This window comes from Salmo salar, chromosome 09 (assembly GCF_965601325.2).
Source record: "Salmo salar chromosome 09, fSalSal1, whole genome shotgun sequence".
Taxonomy (NCBI): domain Eukaryota; kingdom Metazoa; phylum Chordata; class Actinopteri; order Salmoniformes; family Salmonidae; genus Salmo; species Salmo salar.
This window is the reverse complement of record NC_138299.1, coordinates 76,814,821-76,840,110: the sequence shown is the minus strand read 5'-3', so window position 1 is coordinate 76,840,110 and position 25,290 is coordinate 76,814,821. Positions and strand designations below refer to the sequence as shown.

General features: G+C 42.5%; 2 protein-coding genes across 3 annotated transcripts; one reads left to right on the top strand and one right to left on the bottom strand.

The window, feature by feature from the left end:
• The first annotated feature begins 1,454 nt into the window (after window positions 1-1,454).
• Window positions 1,455-13,755, top strand: LOC106611711 (cleavage stimulation factor subunit 2). 2 transcript variants are annotated; one of them, XM_014212207.3, is made up of 14 exons: window positions 1,455-1,588; window positions 3,030-3,108; window positions 3,660-3,829; window positions 4,215-4,351; window positions 4,539-4,658; window positions 4,874-4,996; window positions 5,234-5,333; window positions 6,099-6,158; window positions 9,230-9,329; window positions 11,665-12,161; window positions 12,362-12,486; window positions 12,566-12,640; window positions 12,951-13,096; window positions 13,433-13,755. In XM_014212207.3, exons 1-13 carry the CDS (start codon window positions 1,507-1,509, stop codon window positions 13,071-13,073), a joined length of 1,791 nt encoding a protein of 596 aa, XP_014067682.2. In that variant the 5' UTR covers window positions 1,455-1,506; the 3' UTR covers window positions 13,074-13,096; window positions 13,433-13,755. The 2 variants fall into 2 exon arrangements, with proteins under 2 accessions (XP_014067682.2, XP_014067684.2); XM_014212209.3 differs by lacking the exon at window positions 6,099-6,158.
• LOC106611713 (NADPH oxidase 2) lies at window positions 13,754-25,272 on the bottom strand. Its single transcript, XM_014212211.3, has 13 exons — window positions 25,006-25,272; window positions 24,611-24,706; window positions 24,246-24,356; window positions 23,893-23,977; window positions 22,055-22,200; window positions 18,797-18,978; window positions 18,580-18,706; window positions 18,373-18,465; window positions 18,024-18,265; window positions 17,622-17,784; window positions 17,212-17,358; window positions 16,978-17,102; window positions 13,754-16,805 (listed from the first exon to the last, which is right to left on the bottom strand). Exons 1-13 carry the CDS (start codon window positions 25,048-25,050, stop codon window positions 16,679-16,681), a joined length of 1,689 nt encoding a protein of 562 aa, XP_014067686.1. The 5' UTR covers window positions 25,051-25,272; the 3' UTR covers window positions 13,754-16,678.
• Between the last annotated feature and the right edge of the window lie 18 nt (window positions 25,273-25,290).

Genomic DNA, 25,290 nt, shown 5'->3' with positions numbered 1-25,290 from the left:
AATATGGGACAGCCTATAGGGAGGCGGTCAGAGACCTGACCGTGTGGTGCAAGGACAACCTTTGTTGTTATTTACTGCTGCTCTTGAATTACTTCTTATTCTTATCCCTTACCCTTTTTTTTTGTATTTTCTTAAAACTGCATTGTTGGATAAGTGCTTGTAAATAAGCATTTCACTGTAAGGTCTACACCTGTTTTATTCAGTGCATGTGACAAATACAATTTGATTTGATCTTGTTAGTTAGCACCCCCTACTGTTAAATCTGTTCTTTACAGGGTCCAAGGGCTTTCCAAGAGGTGAGGTAAGAAGGATACATCACTTTCTCAGGCCTGTCTTGTAATACAGATTTCAGAACCCACTTCTAGCTGATGCAGGATGATATACTTCCCAATTTTGCTGCCACAATGCACATTCTAACTTTCGCAAAGACTTTCTCCTCTCCGCCCTAATAAATGTATAGCACATGACTAAACACTGACTTCACATTAAATCGTTTAAATGTGATAAATCTTGCAGGTAGTGACCAATTCTCCATTGCCAGTCATTTTTAAAATAATTTTGGGAATAAAGAAACTATGAGGACATCATTTTAAAAAGCCAGCCATTCATAAACTAAGCTCAACCCAAGTTAACATGTTTGCCCCTTTACAAAATGAAACAATGACTGAAACTAGCTTGCTAACTGCTAATAAGATATTTGCCACTGTCTGATACAGTAACGTTACTGTTAGTATGATACTGACAGCTAGTGATAGTCTCGCAATGTACTAGCCAGTTCACGTGGAGGAACCATCTAATAATTCAAAAAGTAAACTAATCTAGCTAGCTTGTTTGCAAAATTGGGATAGATACATATTGCTAGGTGTAGAATAGTTGACACAAGTGTTGAATTTAAGTTATCACTTCAAGCTCCTTGTCTCTACTAGGAAGTTAGTTAGGTAACGTTACCCCAAAGATTAGAATAACTTTCATCTGTGATTGGACTGTAACAAGTTAGCTAGTCAGGACTACGCTAAAATAACATATGCCTACACATATCATTCGTTTGAACTTTACCTACTTACCAAATAATAACATGTATACATTCTGTGTTCGCACACTTGACTTGTTTAGCTAGCTACATAAACACTTGTATGAAGCAGTTAATAAAATAATATTCGACACCAGTCTCTGAACTAAAGCTTTCGTGCGTATGCAACAAACGACGCCCCCTAGTGGACAAATAGACTGCTGTGTTTTTCCCGCCAAATGTGAAGTCACGTATGCAAATGTCATAGTAAGATATTTGCGTTTATACAGTACTTTTATTGAAATCGTTTATTTTATCTGGACAACCCTGGAAACCTTTAGCTCCTTTCATTCATTATATCAATGACTCCTCACTGCAAGGAGAAATGAAGGATGCGTTTGAAAATAGGTATTCAAACGAGGCCCACTCATAAACCGGATGGTGTTACACTTTAAAGTGTAGAATTTCCGTTTGTTACACCGTTATCATTCCCGAAAATGGCGACTTTAGCAGCTGCTGCTGTTGTTGCTGCCGCTGGCAGAGATCCCGCTGTTGACCGTTCATTGCGCTCTGTCTTTGGTACGTTTATTTATAGAGTAATACTAGTTGTTTCAAAAGTGTATATATATATATATGTCGGAGAATAAGTTAGTACTTGTGTGACCGCTAGTCTAGCGAGCTGGCTAGTTTGCAAAAAGCGCTACAGTAGCGTTAGCTAGCTTCCTTTAGCCAACGCGTTTTCACTAAAATGTTTCCAAGATCTGTATCAACATTATTTTTATAGTATGCCTCACGTTAGCTAAACTATTAATCTCTGTCAGTATCACGAAACCTTAGCCAGAATCAGGGTTGACGGGAGACGTTGACATTATATGGCGATTCCTCTAAAACCCATGATCTAGTTCACACGAAACTGTGGCTAACTACACATGTAAGGTAATCAGTCAATTGAAATTAATTTATTAGGCCCTAATCTCAGGATTGCACATGACTGGGCAGGGGAGGGCATAGCCATGGGTGGGCCTGGGAGAGCATAGCCATGGGTGGGCCTGGGAGGGCATAGCCATGGGTGGGCCTGGGAGGGCATAGGTCCACCAACTGGGGAGCCAGTCCCAGCCAATCAGAATGAGTTTTTTTTCCCACAAGGGCTTTATTACAGACAGAAATACTCCTCAGTTTCATCAGCTGTCCTGGTGGCTGGTCTCAAACGATCCCACGGGTGAAGAAGCTGGATGTGGAGGTCCTGGGCTGGCGTGGTCACACGTGGTGTGGTCTGTGGTTTTTAGTCCGGTTGGATATACTGCCAAATTCTCTAAAATGACATTGGAGATGGCTTATGGTAGAGAAATGAACATTCAATTCTGTGGCAACAGCTCTGGGGGATATTCCTGCAGTCAGCATGCCAATTGCACGTGCCCTCAACTTGAGACATCTCTGGCGTTGTGACAAAACTGCACATTTTAGTGGCCTTTCATTGACTCCTGCATAATGTGCACCTGTGTAATGACCATGCTGTTTAATCATCTTCTTGATATGACACACCTATCGGGTGTGTTTGCAAATGAGAAATGCTCACTAACAGGGAAGTAAACAAATTTGAGCGAAATAAGCTTTTTGTGCATATGGAACATTTATTTCTGAGATATTATTTCAGCTCATTAAACATGGGACCAACACTTTTTGTTTATTTTTGTTCAGTATAGTTAGTTTGCTAACACAGGTTTACACTTAGCTAGCTAGTTATATATCTTGCTAATAGTGTCATAATAGTCTTGGTCATAATTATATCACATAGCTAGCAGTGCTGTCTGCACCAGGTTTCACAGACAACAGTAACGGGAACTAACAGGTCTGGCGCTTCCAAAATCGTTAACTAGCCAAAGTCCTGCGATCCAAGCTGTGTACCCAATTTTTTTTGGTTAACATTTATTGTTATCTAGGTACCAAGGATTCTTGTATTCTATAAGTTTCTCCACAACTCAGTCAAATTGCTGACTGGAACTCTTACTCAATTTCCCAGTGGGAAACATTCCATATGAGGCCACAGAGGAGCAACTGAAAGACATTTTTTCAGAAGTCGGTCTCGTTGTCAGCTTTAGGTAAGTGAGCAGTTTTAAATTGTCACTCTGTCTCCTTTTTACCCCACTAAACACCTGATTTAGCCCCCAAAATATATTTACCAGCCTTCTGGTTGGCCTATTTCTGAGAAACTTCCCATCACCGAAGGAGACTCTATAATCTGGAAGGCCTTACCAGTCGGTATGAGTTATATGATGTGTGAACTACGGTAAAATAAAAGTTCAAATCAGCATTTTACGAAACGGGCGCTCACAAGTCCTGGTTCTCCGTAGTAGTTGCTAGGCGAGATTAATGCGATATCTCAGATTTTTGTAAACTCTGGAAATGTTGGATATAAATGCTTATTTTCACACGTTATAACCTGTACCAACTGGTAAGGTATTCCGGATGGTAATTTGCCTTCTGTGACAGGAAAAGTTTATCGGAAGTAGGTAAACCAAAGAGCCGGTAAATGTTTTTGGGGATACAGGACCTAGCCTTCAGCGACATGAGCCCAGGTCTCCCCCGGAGGGAAGGGGCTAGCTTTTATGATACCTGTGAAAATGGTTTGTAAGCCTAGGCTCTCTTCTAGGTTGGTGTATGATAGGGAGACAGGCAAGCCGAAGGGATATGGCTTCTGTGAGTATCAGGACCAGGAGACGGCCCTCAGTGCCATGCGGAACCTGAACGGAAGAGAGTTCAGCGGCCGAGCTCTCCGTGTCGACAATGCTGCTAGTGAGAAAAACAAAGAGGAGCTCAAGAGTAAGTATCCACTGCTGCGCACTATTAACCACGCTGCAGCGCGCTATTAACCACGCTGCAGCGCGCTATTAACCACGCTGCAGCGCGCTATTAACCACGCTGCAGCGCGCTATTAACCACGCTGCAGCGCGCTATTAACCAAGCTGCAGCGCGCTATTAACCACGCTGCAGCGCGCTATTAACCACGCTGCAGCGCGCTATTAACCACGCTGCAGCGCGCTATTAACCACGCTGCAGCGCACTATTAACCACGCTGCAGCGCACTATTAACCACAAAGAGAATTTGAAGAGCGGATGGGCCATGTTTTGCTGCTTCTCAATAATTGGTAGAGATGTTAGCTTTCAGCATAACTCTTAGGACATATCTTCTGTTGTCATCCCCCAGGTTTGGGGACAGGAGCCCCCATTATTGAGTCTCCCTACGGGGACAACATCATGCCAGACGAGGCTCCGGAGTCTATTAGCAGAGCTGTGGCCAGTTTGCCCCCAGAGCAGATGTTTGAGCTCATGAAACAGATGAAGGTGAGTCTGTTCTCTCTGACTCTATGCACAGTGACTGCTGCTGTTTTCCCAGTATCCTTATATTGAGATTGTATATAATCACATTATAGCAGGACAGTCAATGCTCAGACGGTCATTTGTGGATAATCCAAAGACAAATGAATTGGAATACATTGGACTCACATTGTGGTGTAATTACCCCCTCCAGCTGTGTGTGCAAAACAGTCCCCAGGAGGCCAGGAACATGCTGTTGCAGAACCCCCAGCTGGCCTTTGCTTTGCTGCAGGCCCAGGTTGTCATGAGGATCGTAGACCCTGAGATTGCCCTGGTGAGACTTGGTTATTCTGAAGTATTGTTCAACTTGGGGTTAGATGGAAGCATCAGTGTTGTGGATGTCTTACTGACTTTAGAGCATAACTGGTCAGATGCTTTTCTCTTTGAGCATGAAGTCTTCAGAGCTGATATTGGTCGCACATGTTCTCGTCGAGAGAGGTGTCAACGTGTAACCTGGATGTTCCTTTGTTTGTTTGACCCCTGCTGCAGAAAATGCTTCACCGTCAAACCCCGGTGCAGCCATTAGTTCCCAACAGTCAAGCTGGAGCTGTGCCAGTGGCCAACCAGCCTATTCCCCCGGCCAATGCTCCAGTCTCCCAGTCACAGCCCATGGTGAATCCACTTTGCAGACACCTTCACACACTGTCATATAGCTAGCAAAATTGTGTCATTTAAATAGAATTTAGATCAACTTAAGTCATCTGGCTGTTTTCTACATCTATTAGATCAACCTACACAATCTCTAAAGCTAAATCTAGGATCCACATTTAATATTTATTTTTTGATAATTGTTACATGATGCAAGTCTGCTGTTCCCTGTGCTAATGTCTGGTTGTGTGTGCTGGTCAGCCGGGCATGCACATGAACGGAGCTCCTCAGATGATGCAGCCCCCTCCCATGGGTGGGGGACCTGGGCCCATGCCAGGACAGGGACCTGTGGGACCACCAGGTAAGGAGACACACACGCACAGCCTCTCTGTATCTGGAAGTCAAAGGAGCACCCCTGTTGTGTTTCCCTTTGCCATTTCACCCCAGGCGGGATACAGCCACCTATGAGAATTCCTCAGGGAGGTCCCGTTCTTATCGTTAGGGGACAAGGTAATCTAACATACCTGTGTCTACAATTAAGCTATTTAAAAAAATATATATAATTGGCATCGCCATCCACCCACCCACCCATCCATTCCTGGTCAGCGTCCCAGTGCTTCAATTGAAATATTTTCCAATTAAGTCTTTGCTTTGAAACACATTTTGCCCTCTGATTTTATTTTCATGTCTTCCTTTTCTCCATTGCTCTTTGTTGACACTAGGTGGCAGTGGGAACTAGTGGTTGAAGAGCTTCAGACCTGGGGTTAACTCAGGTGTCAGAAATGCTCATAGAATTGCCATTAGAAATATAACGTAATGGATCAGATATGATTGTCCAACTATGTAGATATCAATGAGACTTTGGGCGGGGGGGGGGGGGGGTACTACTGAGGTATATTTCTTTCTGCAATACATTTGTTTAAATTTTCACCACTAAATGCACCTCATCCACTTCAGCCATCCATATCAGTTACAATTTAGCGCTGCTTTCTGTATGCTCTGAACTGTTGCTATGAAGTCTGGTCTTCTCTCTGTCAGTGTGACATGTGATGGTGTGCTCCTATGTGTTGCTGCTTTGCTCTCTGAGTTGTGTGTCTCCTGTTCTTTTCACTTAATGCTGGCTCAGGAAACCTCCAGCACTCTCCCGTAGGATCATCTGGGCAGGCTGCTATCGAGCGACCTCAAGGTATCACCCTAACCCTAGGCTCCGGCCTGCCTCCCGAGACTCCAGCCAGGCCAACAGGGCTGTTATGATCTGGCTACAGCCTGACGACCGGGGCTGGAGCGCTCTTATGTCTTATATTTGCTATGTAAAACACAAGGAACTTTTGAGGGCAGAAGTTGCACGTCGAACTTGAGGAACATCTCACAAGAGCAGTAGTTGAGTAGGCATCCTGTCAGAATAAATGCATTTAGGTCATTTATAAATGTTTTATTAATCTGACTGGTCATGCATAGGGCTGTTGCGGTGACCGTATTACCACCACACCGGCTGTCACGAAGGCAGTCAAATTCCATGTGAATTTGGTGATTAGGCATCTCCAAGCTCTGATGCTGCTGGACATTAGTAGCATACCAAACTTGCTAACTGCCTGGTTCTCAGCACTCTATTGTCCCTCTAATCACTGTGACATCAATGCAAATGTGATCGAAAATCGCTTGATGAGAGTTCATGTTGCACAACATTTCTATAGGCTATGCAATTGTGTGAGAAAACAGAGTGATGACCTCTAGTAAAGAGAGGAGGATTCAATCAGCTTTCTATAGGCTAGGCCCACTATATTTATTTTTTAACTTTCCTAATATTAAGCAAATTGCTTATTATCATGATTTATGAACCACAGGAAAAGCATCCTCCATTCACTATTAAAGTCCATAGATGACATACATTTTTTTCCGCTGCCCCTGTTTTGATACAGGTGCATAATGGTCCATTCTAAAAAATATATTAAAAAAATTATAATAATTCACACTGTATATGTAAAGTGAGATTAAATCAAGATTAGTCTGATGGGTGACAATATTAGCCTATCACTTGTGAATTATATATTATCACCTGTGAATGATGCCCATCATAAGAAACAATGCCTTTTTTTCTCGATTAAAAATATGTATAAAACAATCTTCCGAATCATAGTTGCACACCTCATGTAGCCTAACCCATGGGCCTTTATGTTTGGTTAAGGTTTGTATCACAACAAAAGTGGCCAAAAAACGTCTTAAAATTAAGCACCTTAGGCTCTACACCCCTTGTAAAGCGGATTAACTGGCATACATAAGCAGCGCGTGAGTTTAAAGTTTGGGGAAGATAATTTTCACCATTTAAAAATTCACCTTTTTATAATAAAAGCATTACATGCATAATTGCATTTGCGGTCACTTTTGATAAGTGTTTTCCTGCTAATGGAATATTCGCGTTTATAGCCTACTACCATGTGCGCTTATAGTGTGAAGAAATAGCCTAATAGTTTATCAACATTTTAAGCTAAACGTTTTGATCTGGGCGACATTGCGTAAAAAAAGGTTTTGGGATGCTAGTGGTTGTATCAAGTTGAGATCTATTGCATCCCACAACTGTCACAACTGTTTGGAATATTTATTTCTCACACAGAATAGAATAGGTCGTCTTTTTTGTATTATGGGGATAGTAGATTGACATAGGCTAGTGCTTTTACTGTTCGTTAGGCCTTCCGGTGTTGGCTGACAAAGTAAATGTGGACAGTTCTTACAAAATCTTCAATATGCACCTCGGAATTGGATAAGGACGCGCGCAGTTGCGTCCCGGATGTCTGTCATTTGTTGCCTGTGAGAAAGACCCGATCACGCGAAGGAGAGCGATGTGAGTGAGAGGTGATTCGGAGCGCAGGGAGAAGGGCACAACGGCCACTGGCGGCAAAAGTCATGTTTTTTTTTTTAGGGTGCATTACGGCCACAAAGGGGATGCCGCAGTGAAATTTTAGGCAAGTGCTTGTCAGATTGTGAATGAGTGACTGATGTTTGTACACCCTGCCCCAAAAAAACAAAGTAGAGCTCATGCCTATCAAGCGACCTTTTCCAAATCCTCATGAGTCGCATCATGCAGCCTTACAAAGTATAAACAATCTAAACGTTTGTATCGCAACTAAAGTTACATTAATAACTTTAAATTAAGCATATGAGTACCTATTTATTTGTTAACCACTCAACACAGAATAGCACATCGCACTCCCTCAAATCGTTTTGGAGAAAATATCCTTTCTATTTTATTCAGCGTTGTTCAATTGTGTTCTTCATACTATAAAATAATGGCATGGAATTCTAAGAAAATCTTGTCTGCTAAATGAACTAGTGTAGTCCACACCCATATGGCATAGCCAGATCAGGACCTAACATAAGGACAACTGAGTATGCTATTCTGTTCTTCTGAAATAGACTACATTTTCTTCATATCATGTTTCTTTAGACCTGTCTAAAATAAATAATGGATTTATTGTGAAGGTGTAGGCTGGAATTACATGGATTTATTAGACTTTTTAAAATCTAGATGTTCCATAGATCTGTATCACTGGCTTGTAGGTTGTGTAGACGCTAAATATTATGTTAATTACCCGCCACAACCATAGTCATGTTACAGAAATATGCGTTTGCTTCAGGCTAACAATACCCATTGTTATTAAAACCTCTCATGTCATAGTTAGGGAGATGAGTTTGGTGCAACCGCAAATTATGACTGATTAGTCACAAGGTACAAGGGCGATTAATGATTTGATTGATTGCTGTAGTTGCACAATGTTCCTAAGAAGGTCCGTATGAACAAATATATTTTCCATTTGGAGGAATAGGATTAATGCATTTCTTCTAGCACGTATCTGTGTTGTAGACGTTGACCTGCTGTTTTTGTAATTGCATGAGGACACCCCCGTGGTCTGTCTTATGTCACTAACGCATCTTCTGTTGACGTGACCAGACGTACAAGACACAAGTAGGCAAACCACTTGAATGCAGATAATTTTGAAAGATGTGCCGTGCTCCTTTTGTGCGAGACCTCCCTCTTTGGTAGAGTACTACCCTGTTCCGCTGTCCCTCGGTCCTCTCCCTGTCTGTGGTGTGATCATGAGCGGTGTCGCTGCTGTGGTTAGTGTGACCTGTAGTGTCTGTCTGTAGTGTGACCTATGGGAGGGATGTGATATGACCATAGAATGAAGCATTACGGTCTAGTGAGTGATGTGGTGTCCCTCGTACATGTCTATGTTTGACTGATGTGTGTTCCCCCCTCAGGACCAGGTGGTATCCCTCCCAGAGGCCTGCTTGGCGATGGCCCCAACGACCCCAGAGGAGGAACCCTGCTCTCTGTCACAGGAGAGGTCATCGAACCCAGGTGAGGGAAGAGTCGTCCTTATGCTAGTCGTCCTTATGCTAGTCGTCCTTATGCTAGTCGTCCTTATGCTAGTCGTCCTTATGCTAGTCGTCCTTATGCTAGTCGTCCTTATGCTAGTCGTCCTTATGCTAGTCGTCCTTATGCTAGTCGTCCTTATGCTAGTCGTCCTTATGCTAGTCGTCCTTATGCTAGTCGTCCTTATGCTAGTCGTCCTTATGCTAGTCCCTACCTGGCTATGCCATATGGCTGTAGGCTACACTAGTTCATTTAGCAGGCAAGATTTGCTTAGAATTCCAGTGGCATTTTATAGTAACAACAATAAAATTGAACATAGTGTGCACATGCGGCTATTCTGTGGTTAACAAAGAAACAGGTCCACCTACATGCTAAATGTATAGTTACTTATGTAACTTTAGTTGTGATATGTTTTGATTCCTAATACATTATAAGGCTGCATGTTGCGACGAATGGTGATTTTGAAAAAAGTGTCATGAAAGGAAAGCACTTCGCACTGTTTCTTTTGAAGGCTGCACCCACTGCATCAGTCTCTCATTCACAATCTGACAAGCACTTGATAATATTCCCATGCAGTATTCTCAATTTTAATCTGGTCTTTACATTAGCCAACTATTGTGTGGAATTATTTTAGATTTAGTGGCCATCCCCTAAAAAAAAAAAGTCTATAGCCTGCACTCGAATAGAGGTTACCTGCAGTTACTTTTTCAATATGCTAGGTAGGCTACACCGTTTTGTCATTCTGAATGTAATAAATATAGCAGCATGAGAAAGCTGGGATCCACTTATTATATTAGTGGCTATTCAAAACTGTTTTCACATGCGTTTGTGCAATGATTGGCTTATAAGCACACATTTCACTAGGCTCTGTAGGCTATGGGCTCTCAATTGGGATCTTGGGCCTATAGGCTACTGGTGTGTTCAAGACATCTGGGAACAGTACAAAAAAAATGCATGAAATGAACTGTATTCACTACTGTAAGTCACTCTGGATAAGAGCGTCTGCTAAATGACTAAAATGTAAATGTGGAACTCTGGGGAAAATAAGAGGTCAAACCCTGACGTCTGTGATCTTCAGGTCGGAGCTATAGAAAGTGGCCGAGTTCCCAAGTTGAAATTCCGAGTTGGATGACCCCAGTTGTCTTGAACGCACTGAAGTCTGAGATTTCCTAGTTGTTTTGAAAGCAGCCTAATGTCCATTGCTCGTGTTTCTTGACCCAAGCAAGCCTCGAGAGCTAATTTCATCATAGCGCTTGGTTTTTGCGACTGCACTTGAAGGAAACATTCAAAGTTCATGTCTTAAAGTAATGATGGACTGTTCTCTTTGCTTATTTGAGCTGTTCTTGCCATAATATGGACTTGGTCTTTTACCAAATAGGGCTATCTTCTGTATACCACCCCTACCTCGTCACAACACAACTGATTGGCTCAAATGCATTAAGAAGGAAATAAATACCACAAATTAACTTTTAACAAGGCACACCTGTTAATTGAAATGCATTCCAGGTGACATCATGAAGTTGGTTGAGCGAATGTCAAGCGTGTGCAAAGCTGTCTTTAAGGCAAAGGGTGGCTATTTTTTAAGAATCTCAAGTATAAAATATATTTTGATTTAACACTTTTTTTTGTTACTACATGATTCCATATGTGTTATTTCATAGTTTTGATATCTTCACTATTATTCTACAATGTAGAAAATATAAAAATAAAGAAAAATCCTTGAATGAGTAGGTGTCCAAACTTTTGACTGGTACTGTAAGTATTCACTCCCCTGAGTCAATACTTTGTATACCAAACAAAAATGTAAATGCAACATGTAACAATTTCTATGATTTTACTGATTTACAGTTCATATAAGGAAATCAGTCAATTGAAACTTTTGACTGGTACTGTATGTAGTAGGTCTAGCCTATAGAAAGCTGATGGATCCTCTTTTTAATAGAGGTCATCAAAACTCTGTTTTCTCACGCCATTGCAGAGCATAGCCTATAGAAATGTTGCACAACAGGAACACTTTATTCCATGCATCAACTAGCTGAGGTGCTGGCTCTCGCTGTGCAACAGGTCATCCTATTACTCTGAATGCCAGGGCTCTCGTGTTTTTGATTTGATTTTCAATTTAATTTGTTTTGAAGTCGGTGATTAGAGAGACAATAGAGCGCTGAGTACCACGCGGTAATATGGTCACCATAACAGCCCTAGGGAAAAGCCATAGACTCAGAAGCACCGTTGTGTAGATCGTCATTTGAATTAATCTGTTGTATTCTTATAGCACCTCTCAATGTCTGAATGACTCTTATTCCATGTTTTTTGTGTCCAGTCGAGGAGGAGGCTTCATCGGGGCCCCCCCACCACACCAGGGGCCCCCCATGCACATGAACCAGATGGCTGGCGGGCCTCCTCTGGACATGAGGCCGCCCCATGACATGAGGGGACCCCCCATGGGTGAACCCAGGGGCATGATGGGAGAGCCCAGGGGACCCCCCATGGGCGAACCCAGGGGCATGATGGGAGAGCCCCGGGGACCCCCCATGGGCGAACCCAGGGGCATGATGGGAGAGCCCCGGGGACCCCCCATGGGCGAACCCAGGGGCATGATGGGAGAGCCCCGGGGACCCCCCATGGGCGAACCCAGGGGCATGATGGGAGAGCCCCGGGGACCCCCCATGGGCGAACCCAGAGGCTTGATGGGAGAGCCCCGGGGACCCCCCATGGGTGAACCCAGAGGTATGATGGGAGAGCCCCGGGGACCCCCCATGATGGAACAGCGGGGACCCCCCATGATGGAGCCCAGGGGACCCCCCATGGAGAACAGAGGTAACCAAATCGCAGTATTAACTAGTCCAATTAACAACTTTTTTTTTTTCCTCTCTTAGCAGACATTTTATAAGAAGCATTTTTGCCATCATTTAGAACTGTATGTACAAAACAGGTGGACAAGCGCCTGTGCTTAGACTAGTTAAGTCTGATCAACAATGAATGAGTAACCTGGTGAGGAATGGCTGTTGTTTCTCAAGGTCGGGACCCCCGAGCGGTGGACCCCCGTGGACCAGTGTCGGGCCAGAGGGTTCCCACTGCACAAGGAATGCAGGGCCCCCCCCCTCACTCCATGAATACTAATGCCCCTCCACCTGCCAGACCGGTACAGCCTACCTACAGCTAAGTCTTTACTACATTAGATGCTATATCAATGAAAACTGCTCTAATAACTGTTTGTTCAGGGTCCTGGTGTGCCACAGTCCGGCGGTAGCTTCAGCCCAGGGCAAAGCCAGGTGACCTCACAGGACCATGAGAAGGTAGGTGTGGCTTGTCACTGGTTCACAATGACATCAAAATGCCTGGGTAGATGGTAAAAGATAATGGCTGATTGTCTGCGGTCTAGAGAAACTGGACTTTCAAGATTGACAAGGTCTGCACTAGATTCTGTAGTTATTCCATGGAAAAATCTGAACATTTTCATTGTAAACTAGTTTTAGCTGATAACTATTTTTAAAGATTGGACTTTCCATCTGCATCATGCTTTTTGCAGTCTTTTGTTCTCACATTACTGTTATTATCTGATCTGAGAGCAGTGTGGTTCACCAGTCTGTCTATGATGTTCTTCAGGCCGCCTTGATCATGCAGGTGCTGCAGCTGACCCCAGAACAGATCGCCATGCTGCCCCCAGAACAGAGGCAGAGCATCCTCGTCCTCAAAGAGCAGATCCTGAAGACCACCGGGGCACCCTGAATACCCACACCCATAGGCTCAAGGTAACACATGGGGTTTGTTCACAAAGATGTAACGTTGCAGAACGTTCAGATGGAACTGTATGATGTAGAACATATATGATAGACAGGGCATTGTGGCAGCGCTAGTCGTTGCATTTCTATCTGAACAATTCAGGACAATTTTACATCACTGAATATACCATTGGGTTCTCAAGTGGGGTAATTCCCCCTTTCCATGACGAGTGATGCAAGATTCCGTTTTCCTTGATCAAGCGGTCTGTCTTCTCAGTGGAGATGTCAGCATGTTTTGCATTGTGGCTCAGTTGTGGAACACCCTCTAATTAATCTACACGTGATCTCCATGGTTGTGTTTTCAAGACTGTCACAGGACCCCAACATCCCTGTCCCCCTGTAACCTCGACGTTGGATTGATCAGAAGACGTCACCTCACTTCAAACATTTTGTAGATTGTTTTTTTGTATTATATGTTGTTTTTTTAAAATGGAAGTCTGAAGTGAGTGTTAGTGATTTGAAGAATGTCTGTTATTCTTTTGAAGGGGAACACTTCATAGTCAGTTCAACTGAGAGAAGTGTTGCTGGATGTTACGTGATGCCCAACCCTTTTCATTTTGTGGCTGGAACCTGTTGCCTGTCGATATTTGTTGAATTAAATAAACATTTCAAAAGATACTGTTCACAAATTTTTGCATTACTGTATTTTATTCAGATGAGATGTTGGTATGTACAGAAGAGGATTAAAGTGTCATTGTAGACTACAAAGTCATCTATTTGCTTATAAAAGAAACAGAAACAATACAAAAAAGAATGTGAAATAATTGTGCAGGGTCAGGGGGAACAGGGAGTTTTCCCTGTTACATAATTGTAAGGGAAGTATCTTTTGTACACTTCATAATAACATCATTCCTATCTGATCTAGAACACATTCACTGGCTGACTGGCAATGCCTCACCTTCCTTTCCTTCCAGTCAGGTTGTCATTTACAAGGAAATGGAGATTGATCATACTATAGGGCTTTAATGTAGGAGTATTGTTTCCTTTTTGTGGCCACACCCCTTGAAAGCATAAAACAACGCTTAAGGTGGGTGTATCAGTTATCTTGCCCAGGCTACCATTTCTGTAAAAGCAAATTAACAGTTTTCGGTACATTGGCAGTGTACATTTTGTTACACCCCCATAAAGTAGTATAGAAATTGCCCCCAAGAAGAGTGACTTTGATTTCTCTGCTATCTAGAGATCTTATTTCCCTTATCAAAATATCCAATATTTAGATAATGTGGGGGGGGCAAACAAAATCCAATGGTTGGCCTGGGCCACATGTATAACACCATTCCATCACAGGTAACCTACCAAACCACTCCCTACACTTTAGTGAATATCTTACTCATCCATGTGTCATTTAATGGCAGTCATTTTAACAAGATGAGCTATTCTGTACAAAGGTCTTCGATTAATAACAGTAAGTGACGTCATACATCATGATTCATTGTGAAAAGCGGGAAGCAAAGGAGCCAGCCAATCCCTGAGTAGTGCTGCTATAACAAAGCTTTTGTCTCTGTGTGCAAGGCTTGTTGGTTATCTGTGGAAGAGGTAGAATCCAAAAAGGTATTCAAGTGCCGAAACCCACCCATATAGTCACTGAGGCAGCCAGCTTTCAGTCCAAGATTTATGCCCCCAACTTTTTGCAGACTTTTCTGAAAGGTATCAACTCCACCATGGCTTGTTGACCAAAGCCTGTAGGGAAACGAATGGGGTTTTTCTAGCTGGCTAGCCAGTTCAAATAATTACTAGAACATATCTGATGTTTTGAGTTTAACTGTAGCCAACTTTTTATTAACCATAACAGGAAAATTAACGCATTACAAAGTAATTATTTACAAGTATGGCGAGCTTCTAACTTACTGTTTGTCAGTGGTGTAAAGTACTTAAGTAGTACTTTCAAGTATTTTTATTTAAGTTGTTTTTTAGGGTATCTTTATTTTACTATTTATATTTTTGACTACTTTGACTTCACTGCAATCCTAATGACAATTATGTACTATTTACTCCATTTTCCCTGACACCCAAAAGTACGTGTTACATTTTGAATGCTTAGCAGGACAGGAAAATGGTCTAATTCACACACTTATCAAGAGAACATCCCTGGTCATCCTACTGCCTCTGATCTGGCGGACTCACTAAACACATGCTTCGTTTGTAAATGATGTCTGAGTATTGGAGCGTGGCCGTAGCTATCCGTAAATTTAAAAAACAAAACAATGCCATCTGGTTTGCTTAATATAAGGAATTTGAAATGTATTATTTTTGATACTTCAGTATATTTTCACAATTACATTTACTTTTGATACTTAAGTATATTTAAAACCAAATACTTTGAAACTTACTCAAGTTTTGACTTTTACTTAAGCCATTTTCTATTAATTAAGTTATCTTTACTTTTACTCAAGTATGACAATTGGGTACTGCTGTTTGTGAATGTGATCAAATGAAAGCAGTGCATTGTAGTTTGTCCTATCGGAGAAATTTAGATTTGGATCAATAGAGCGCAATAGTAGTGTTGTCTTTTGTAGGCACTAACAGAGGCTGAGTCCACCATGGCTCGTTGGCCAACACCTATGGGGAAATGTTTTGGGGGGGATAAATGCTGAAAATAAGGTCTGTGGTAAACACAGGCTTATGAGATCTTATACGTTTTGTTCAATGAGATAACCTTCATCAGCAAACATAAGTTTTTGTGAATTTTGAAGCATTTATGTAATAACAAAAATTATGACAAAGCACATTAAGGCTGCAAGATGCATAAAGGTCATGTTAACTGACTGATAATATATCATAGAACAAAATGTATAAGATCTTCTAAGCCTGTGTTAACCTCAAACCTAATTTCTGGCATTTATCCCAAAACCCTATTCTTTCCCCATTAATTTTCCGCATAGGAATGACTGAATGAACCAGAAGTTTAACAAAGATTATTAAAACTAACCCAAGATGAACCACAGCCTGTCATTTCCAATGGGACCAAATGAGTTATAGTGGGCAGAACAAGGAAGGAGGTGGGCAGAGCCAAGCACGAGCTTGCGAGATCCTATTGGTGCGTTCTAACAAACATTTGCATATTTCCGTTAGGGAACGCCTACTCTGTGAAGTGCGCGTGTGCAATAACTCAATTCACCTTTGCGCTCCTTCTAAACAACACAATTTTTTACAACTTTGGCAAAGGGTAAAATCTACAAAACTTAGTCCACTCAGTTCGTAACAGATTTGGAACATAAAACTGTGCTGAGATCAAATGTTTCATCGATGTGAAAATGCGAGAGAATGTCGGACAAAATCCATCTCATTCCATCTTCTCCCACTGCTAGCCACTGGGCGTGGAAATGCCAAGTTAAGAATATGTTCTTAACTGACTTGCCTAATTAAATAAAGGTCAAATAAAAAAATATATACTGTGAATCCTATGTGAAAGAAATATTAGACAACGTACCACGATCGGTCATCGTCCATTGTGTTCAGATGAATGGTCTAAAAACATCTATGTTGCCAACATTTTGGAAGACCAAAGATCCAGCTTTTCCTTCAAGAGGAGCAGATTAGACATTGTTTTGCTCAGAAGTTCTCCTTGTTGAAGTAGAATTTGGTCTTTCGGGGATCGACATCCGTGTATTTGACACATTTCTTTGACAAGACAGTAGCTAAGACTGCAGGGCCACACAAGAATGTGCCCACCACTGACCTGTGGACATTGATAAGAGACCAAAATATATAGTAATTTAGTCAATGTAGGGTACACACCAAGCTATATGTTTTAGAAGTAATACCACTGCTATTAACTACCAACTGCAATGTCCAAAATTGATTTATAAAGGGAATACTGTCATGTCAAAATGTGTTGTAAACAAACTTACGTCGGATTCTCTTTGCGCACTTGTTCAAACTCCTTATCCCAGTTGGGCCTGCCATAGTTTGTTTTCTGCTTCAAACCAGTGACCACATCTGTGTCCGCATCGGCATGAACCATCACATGGTTTGCCTATGGGGAAGAAAGATAGTGAACAGACGCTACCACAACAACTGCATGTCTCACAGTGGAATATGGTAATACAGATTGTTGGTGGGTGTATGTATGCTGCCTCACGTACATGGCTCTGATCCCATCCAGTGAGGTAGAGTTTGTAGGTGAGGAAGTTTCCCATGCCTCTTTCCTCCATCTCCCTCTCCAGCAGCTGCAGCAGATCTGCAAACCACTCAAAGGCATGCGTCTCTCTGCACAACCAATAGAAGTAGATCTGCAACCAGGAAGTAAACATGAGAATGTGATTTCAAACAAAGGCATGACATTTCATGCTGAGCATGAGCATGTTCACATAGAAAGAATCAAAGGTTTACATGACCCTTTACTTAAGAAACAAAAAATGCTTGGTGTCAGACAACATTCAGGTGCATCATGGAATCTTTCCACTTTGTAAACGTGCTAGACTGGTTAGCAGCGTTAAAGCTGTCTGGTTAGTCACTTCAATGGAAAGCCATAGAGTATCAATGTGTTCCCTACCTTTCTGGTGCGTAGCTTGGGGTTGGAGTCTTTGAATTTGTACCAGATGGACTTGAGGATGGAGGCGAAGGGGGTGACTCCAATGCCAGCGCCAACCAGCATGGCGACCTCGTAGTCAAACACATCCTCACTGGCCGTACCAAACGGTCCATCCACACCCATTCTGAGGGACAGGTCAAAGGTCAAGCACTGGCAAACAGGAAGGTAGGGCAGAAAGATTTGACCAGCTAAGCCTAATTCCTATGCATTCAGGAATGGTTTCCAATTTAAAATCTGTGCCTGTAACTTCGATTTATCACAGAAATCCTGCATTGATGCGCCTTATCCTTATCCACTGAGCTGAGGATCTTGCTGCTACAGTATAAGCCATTGTCTGCTTTTCTATAAAGAGGAGTAAATTACTTGGGTCCCTCAGCCCCCTCAGGAAGCTGCTCCACAATGCTGATGAGTTTCTGGGTCCAGTCGCCCACGGAGCGGATGTGCACACTGAAGAAGTCCTCCTCGGGGGCCGAGGTCATGGTGAAGGGGTGCCACTCCAGCTGGGAGATGGCTGGGCAGTTGAGGAAGACATACTGACCCACGTCCATCTTGAAACCGTTCTTCACCAGCTGCAGCTCCAACACTTTGGATGGTCGTATAACTATCTAAGAGAGGAGAGTTGTAGAGACAGATGTTGATTATCTGTTAATGGAATGGAAAACACAATTATTGTCAATTACAAAGAAAAGTTACTTGTTACTACAGTGCACACCTTTCTGTATTTGACGGTCTGCATGTAGCGGATGAAGCGCAGCAAGCGCTCGCACACATAGAGGATCATGGGACCGATCACCCACATCCAGGTCTGTAGGGACAAGGGAACACAGGATATACAGTTTCAGAGACAATTCTCTTACCATGAGGCCTGGGATTCACAGAAGTTATTTTTGGTTGTAGGTGTCAATGAGGAATCTCTTACCTGTGGGAACCCCCCTGCAAACTGGGGAATGGGACACTCCTGAATCTTCCCCCAGTCATCTATTCGATCTTTACAGAAGGTGGCATTATGTGGTGGATTGGTGGTGGTCTGACTTCGCACGATGCGTCTGTAGACAAAGGACAAGGCCATTTACTCTTGATCCAAAACAAATATTTCTACATGAAATTAACAGGAGCTGGGACTGAGAGAGTCTTACCCAGCTCCATGGATGACCAGCCCAGCGAAGAAGACGATGAAAAGGTGGTGTGTGAACCAGAAGACCTCGAAGTAGCTGCGCCTGATGACCTCCATGGATGAGGTGATCATGAGGATGAGTGACAGCGTGATGATTACGCCTGTGATCCCCGCAATGGTGGTGAACACCAGGAGGGTCGGCGTCTGAGACAGAAGGAGCCAATCAGAATACACCCAAGTCAGTCACATGACCTCTATGCCTATATAAGGCATCTAAAATTACTCTGTGCCAGGAGTTTCTTCTGATTTCTTCTGAAACTCCTGGCACAGAGTAATTTTAGATGTCTATATATACTGCTCAAAAAAATAAAGGGAACACTTAAACAACACATCCTAGATCTGAATGAAAGAAATAATCTTATTAAATACTTTTTTCTTTACATAGTTGAATGTGCTGACAACAAAATCACACGAAAATAATCAATGGAAATCCAATTTATCAACCCATGGAGGTCTGGATTTGGAGTCACACTCAAAATTAAAGTGGAAAACCACACTACAGGCTGATCCAACTTTGATGTAATGTCCTTAACCTGTTATGGCTAGGGGGCAGTATTTTCACGGCTGGATAAAAAACGTACCCGATTTAATCTGGTTACTACTCCTGCCCAGTAACTAGAATATGCATATAATTATTGGCTTTGGATAGAAAACACCCTAAAGTTTCTAAAACTGTTTGAATGGTGTCTGTGAGTATAACAGAACTCATATGGCAGGCAAAAACCTGAGAAGATTTCATGCAGGAAGTGGCCTGTCTGACAAGGTGTCGTTCTTCTTGTCTCTGTTTATTGAAGAGTGAGGATCTTAGCTGTCCCGTGACACTTCCTACGGCTGCCATAGGCTCTCAGAAGGCGGCAAAATGCTGAATCGTGGCTTTGCAGGCTCTGGCTGAAACAAAGTAGCGCGTTTGGGTAGTGGCTGGTTACAGTACTGTGAGACTCAGGCTCGTGCCCGCGTCGACCGAAAGCTTTGTTTTCTTTCCTCTGTTTAGCTAAATGGACATTCCCGGTCGGAATATTATCGCTTTTTTACGAGAAAAATGGCATAAAAATGGATTTTAAACAGCGGTTGACATGCTCGATTGCACAAAGGAGTTCTGTATCTATAATTCTTAATATAATTAATATGTTTTTTGTGAACGTTTATCGTGAGTAATTTAGTAAATTCACCGGAGGTTTGCGGGGGGTATGCTAGTTCTGATAGTTTTGATATAAATATGAACTTGATTGAACAAAACATGCATGTATTGTATAACATAATGTCCTAGGTGTGTCATCTGATGAAGATCATCAAAGGTTAGTGCTGCATTTAGCTGTGGTTTTGTTTTTTGTGACATTATATGCTAGCTTGAAAAATGGGTGTCTGATTATTTCTGGCTGGGTACTCTGCTGACATAATCTAATGTTTTGCTTTCGCTGTAAAGCCTTTTTGAAATCGGACAGTGTGGTTAGATAAAGGAGAGTCTTGTCTTTAAAATGCTGTGAAATAGTCATATGTTTGAAAAATTGAAGTTTTTGTATTTTAGAGGAATTTGTAATTCGCGCCACGCCTATCATTGGATATTGGAGCAGGTGTTCCGCTAGCGGAACGTCTAGATGTAAGAGGTTAAAACAAGTCAAAATGAGGCTCAGTAGTGTGTGTGGCCTCCACGTGCCTGTATGATCTCCCTACAACGCCTGGGCATGCTCCTGATGAGGTGGCGGATGGTCTCCTGAGGGATCTCCTCCCAGACCTGGACTAAAGCATCCGCCAACTCCTGGACAGTCTGTGGTGCAACGTGGCGTTGGTGGATGGAGCGAGACATGATGTCCCAGATGTGCTCAATTGGATTCAGGTCTGGGGAATGGGCGGGCCAGTCCATAGCATCAATGCCTTCCTCTTGCAGGAACTGCTTACACACTCCAGCCACATGAGGTCTAGCATTGTCTTGCATTAGGAGGAACCCAGGGCCAACCGCACCAGCATATGGTCTCACAAGGGGTCTGAGGATCTCATCTCGGTACCTAATGGCAGTCAGGCTACCTCTGGTGAGCACATGGAGGGCTGTGCGGCCCCCCAAAGAAATGTCACCCCACACCATCACTGACCCACCGCCAAACCGGTCATGCTGGAGGATGTTGCAGGCAGCAGAACGTTCTCCACGGCGTCTCCAGACTCTGTCACGTCTGTCACATGTGCTCAGTGTGAACCTGCTTTCATCTGTGAAGAGCACAGGGCGCCAGTGGCGAATTTGCCAATCTTGGTGTTCTCTGGCAAATGCCAAACGTCCTGCACGGTGTTGGGCTGTAAGCACAACCCCCACCTGTGGACGTCGGGCCCTCATACCACCCTCATGGAGTCTGTTTCTGACCGTTTGAGCAGACACATGCACATTTGTGGCCTGCTGGAGGTCATTTTGCAGGGCTCTGGCAGTGCTTCTCCTGCTCCTCCTTGCACAAAGGCGGAGGTAGCGGTCCTGCTGCTGGGTTGTTGCCCTCCTACGGCCTCCTCCACGTCTCTTGATGTACTGGCCTGTCTCCTGGTAGCGCCTCCATGCTCTGGACACTACGCTGACAGACACAGCAAACCTTCTTGCCACAGCTCGCATTGATGTGCCATCCTCGATGAGCTGCACTATCTGAGCCACTTGTGTGGGTTGTAGACTCCGTCTCATGCTACCACTAGAGTGAAAGCATCGCCAGCATTCAAAAGTGACCAAAACATCAGCCAGGAAGCATAGGAACTGAGAAGTGGTCTGTGGTCCCCACCTGCAGAACCACTCCTTTATTGGGGGTGTCTTGCCAATTGCCTATAATTTCCACCTGTTGTCTTTTCCATTTGCACAACAACGTGAAATTTATTGTCAATCAGTGTTGCTTCCTAAGTGGACAGTTTGATTTCACAGAAGTGTGATTGACTTGGAGTTACATTGTGTTGTTTAAGTGTTCCTTTTATTTTTTTGAGCAGTGTATATATATATTCCAATGGCCAATAGCTGATAGGGTAAAATCTATGGTGGAAAGCTATGTAGGGGGCTGTCAATGTTTTGACTTCTAGCTGAACCAATCCTCCCTTAACAATGTGTAAACTGATGTTTTAAACTGTAGTACTTTGTGTTTTAATTGTTTGAAACTTTAGGTACTGCTTTTTTGACCAGGTCTCTTGCAAAGGAAATGTTTAATCTCAATGAGACCAACCTGGTAAAATACAAATTAAATAAAATAAAAATGTTAAGCCGTACAGTGGTTGTAGAACGGATTGGGTTCAGGAAGGTGGTGTTTCCTGAGTCATCCAGGCTGGACAGGGCCGTGCTGAGGTCATCGTACTCTCCAAGCCTGCTATTATAGTACCACTCCACATTCAGCAAATGGGCAATGGTGTGAACAGCTGCACCAAAACAAGGAAAAGAAACAGCAACATTTCCATTAGGACATAGAATAGAGATTCATCATAGTTGGTCAACAGGATAATTCCACACCCAAATTTGACATCCATTTAGGACAATGAAGGTTAATTAGTTGGTCCCTGCAGCAATGTTCCAACATGTAGTGGAAAGCCTTCCCAGAAGAGTGGAGGCTGTTATAGCAGCAAAGGGGGACCAACTCCATATTAATGCCCATGATTTTGGAATGAGATGTTCGACGAGCAGGTGTCCACATACTTTTGGTCATGTAGTTTATCTTGAATAGTACATCTAAAGATACTGGAGGAATAATGTTCCCATGTTCTATCGAAAGTGTCACATACAGTGCTGTGAAAAAGTATTTTCCACCTTTGTAATTTTCTCTACTTTTGTATATTTGTGATACTGAATGTCATCAGATCTTCAACCAAAACCTGGTATTAGATAAAGGGAACCTGAGGGAACTGATAACACAACAATTACATACTTATTTCATTTATTTCATAAACAAAGTTATGTAACACCCATTGCCCCTGTGTGAAAAGTAATTGCCCCCTTACACACAATTAAGGCAAGTCATCCAGGTCCTGAGACAGCAAAGCATCCCCAAACCATCACACTACCACCACCATGTTTGACCGTTGGTGGAATGCAGTGTTTGATTTTCGCCAGGCATGATCCTGCCTCAGGATCTGGATGACTTGCCTTAATAGAAGAATCCATGAATTCTGCTCTGTATCAGATAATTCTACAGGAAAATGTCAGGCCATCTGTCTGTGAGCTGAAGCTAAAGGGCAGCTGGGTCATGCAGCAAGACAATGATTCAAAATACACAATCAAGTTTACATGAAAATGGTTAAAAAGCAACAACAATATATATGTTTTGGAATGGCCTAGTCACAGTCCAGAACTAATCCCAATTGAGATGTTGTGGCAGGACTTGCTTGAAAACCGACAAATGTCACTGAGTTAAAGCAGTTCTGCATGCAAGAGTGGGACAAAATTCCTCCACAGCGATATGAGAGACTGATCAACAACTACAGGAAGTGTTTGGTTGGAGTCATTGCCACTAAAGGTAGCACAACCAATTATTGAGTGTACGGTGGCAATTACTTTTCACGTAGAGGCATTGAGTGTTTCATAACTTTGTTAATTAAATAAATAAAATAGATATATCTTTTTTGTTATATGTAAACTCAAGTTCCCTTTATTTAATACTAGGTTTTGGTTGAAGATCTGCTAACATTCAGTATAAAAAAATATGCAAAAGTAGAGAATCAGAGAGGGGGCAAATACTTTTTCACGGCACTGTATGTTTTCTAAAGGCTTGCCTGTTTCCTTTGTCCTTCTTGAGACAGACCTTGTGAGGGCTCTAGTCTCTTCCTGGCCAGGATTTTCCCATATAATACAATACACCCTAAGTCAATATTTAGCTTCAGTATCCCTTTATCTAGCATAAGTCAATGGGTCAAAAAGACAAAGATAGATTTATTATTGCATATGCCTTCATCACAATGAGAAAGTGTCATATTTTGTGGTGACTAAATAAAACTGGTAAATCTTGCATGTTTCATAAGTACTGTTGACTAAAATTGAGTAAAGTATTTATCTGTGCAAAAGGCTTCAGGTTAGGGGTTTTCAGCTGGTTATCTGACCAGCAAGCAAGTGTTCCATACCTGTCATCAGCCCAATCATGTAGGCCACCAGCTTGTGGAAACTGATATTTTTGTCCAGTTGTTTTCTCATAGTTCGCCCACAGCACTAAAACAGCAACACAAGAAAGTTGAAGAAAAATCATAATGAAGATTAGAATCAAAGTCAATTAAAGGCCATGAACCTTTATTATCTATTAGAAAACAATTCAACTATACAAGTCTGTTCCATTATAGGTTTCATCAGACAATATGACTACACAGTCATTTACAGAACACAGGGAATTACAGCCACAATATTCTCTGATGACAAATTAGACACTTGCACAATGAATGTCCCCACCCTCGGCCCAGCCCTTGGCACTAGAAAGTCTTACCATGAAGGAGCCGCGAATGAGAGACAGCAGGTTACGACACACGGGCAGCAGAATCAGCAGGCAGTTGAAGTTGAGGACGGCTGCAGGGGCTCTGGCCCAGGCCAATGCAGACTGAAAGCCCAAAGACACCCATGTCAACCTGTGTAATGTGTTATCCTATACATACTCTCGTTGACATATGTCCTATCATTAGGAATGGTGTAAGCTAAAGGTAGAACTCAATTAAAACTGCAATTATATAGTATTAAAAAACTCAACGGACATCAGAAAATTGGATACTTGTCCTATTTAAGTCAAATGCATGGATCATTGAGCACATACTATGTTTATACTACCTAAGGCCTAAATAATATGGTAAGACTCACCCCTAAGATGTGGCGTGTGTAGAAAAACTGATCCCCCAGGTCGTAGAAGAAATAGAACCAAAGGAACAGGAATATGTTGATGGCCATCCAGACCACCTGTAAATCCAGCGAGGAGGAGGTCATAACCCAAACAGCAGGATCGTGACTATTGTATGTTATTTAATTGTATTTATTACTCTTAAAAATAACATATATTTTAGCGTTTCAGTAAGGCTAAACCTAGTTATATTATTTTGCGCATTTGGAGAGATATTGCGCATCTGGGTCATCACTCAGATGGGCTTTGTTTGGCAGTCCAGATAACAGCCCAAATAAATGTATCTCATTCATTTACATTATACAACAACTATAGCCTACATTGTCGAAGATGATTAAGGTAATAATCATGTTCTTACCAGTATGAAGGATGACAGTCCATGGTTAATGATCCAGTTGCCCATTTTGAAGGACTTTCGCCCTCCACCAGTGACGCTACTGGTCTTTACATCGTTACCTGTTGTTTTTATACAGCGTATGTTCACACCCCGCCTATTTAAAGTCAGCCACTAGTCCAAGTTATGACATGAGGAAAAGTACAGTCCATAAAATTGCATTACTCAAGGAGTAAAGTAATCCTTTGTGTTTGTTGAAAGCGAAATGTTAGCCTGCCATTCCTCACGTCTGTGGAATGAGGAAGAATT

Bases quoted from the DNA above. Each gene is read 5' to 3' on its own strand.
- LOC106611711 (XM_014212207.3), top strand. From the start codon at position 1,507: ATGGCGACTTTAGCAGCTGCTGCTGTTGTTGCTGCCGCTGGCAGAGAT. The intron at 1,589-3,029 runs GTACGTTTATTT...TCAATTTCCCAG, and splicing joins TTCATTGCGCTCTGTCTTTG to TGGGAAACATTCCATATGAG. The intron at 4,352-4,538 runs GTGAGTCTGTTC...TACCCCCTCCAG, and splicing joins AGCTCATGAAACAGATGAAG to CTGTGTGTGCAAAACAGTCC.
- LOC106611713 (XM_014212211.3), bottom strand. From the start codon at position 25,050: ATGGGCAACTGGATCATTAACCATGGACTGTCATCCTTCATACTG. The intron at 22,201-23,892 runs GTATGGAACACT...GTTTTGGTGCAG, and splicing joins CATGATTGGGCTGATGACAG to CTGTTCACACCATTGCCCAT. The intron at 17,103-17,211 runs GTACGTGAGGCA...TCTTCCCCATAG, and splicing joins CTGGATGGGATCAGAGCCAT to GCAAACCATGTGATGGTTCA.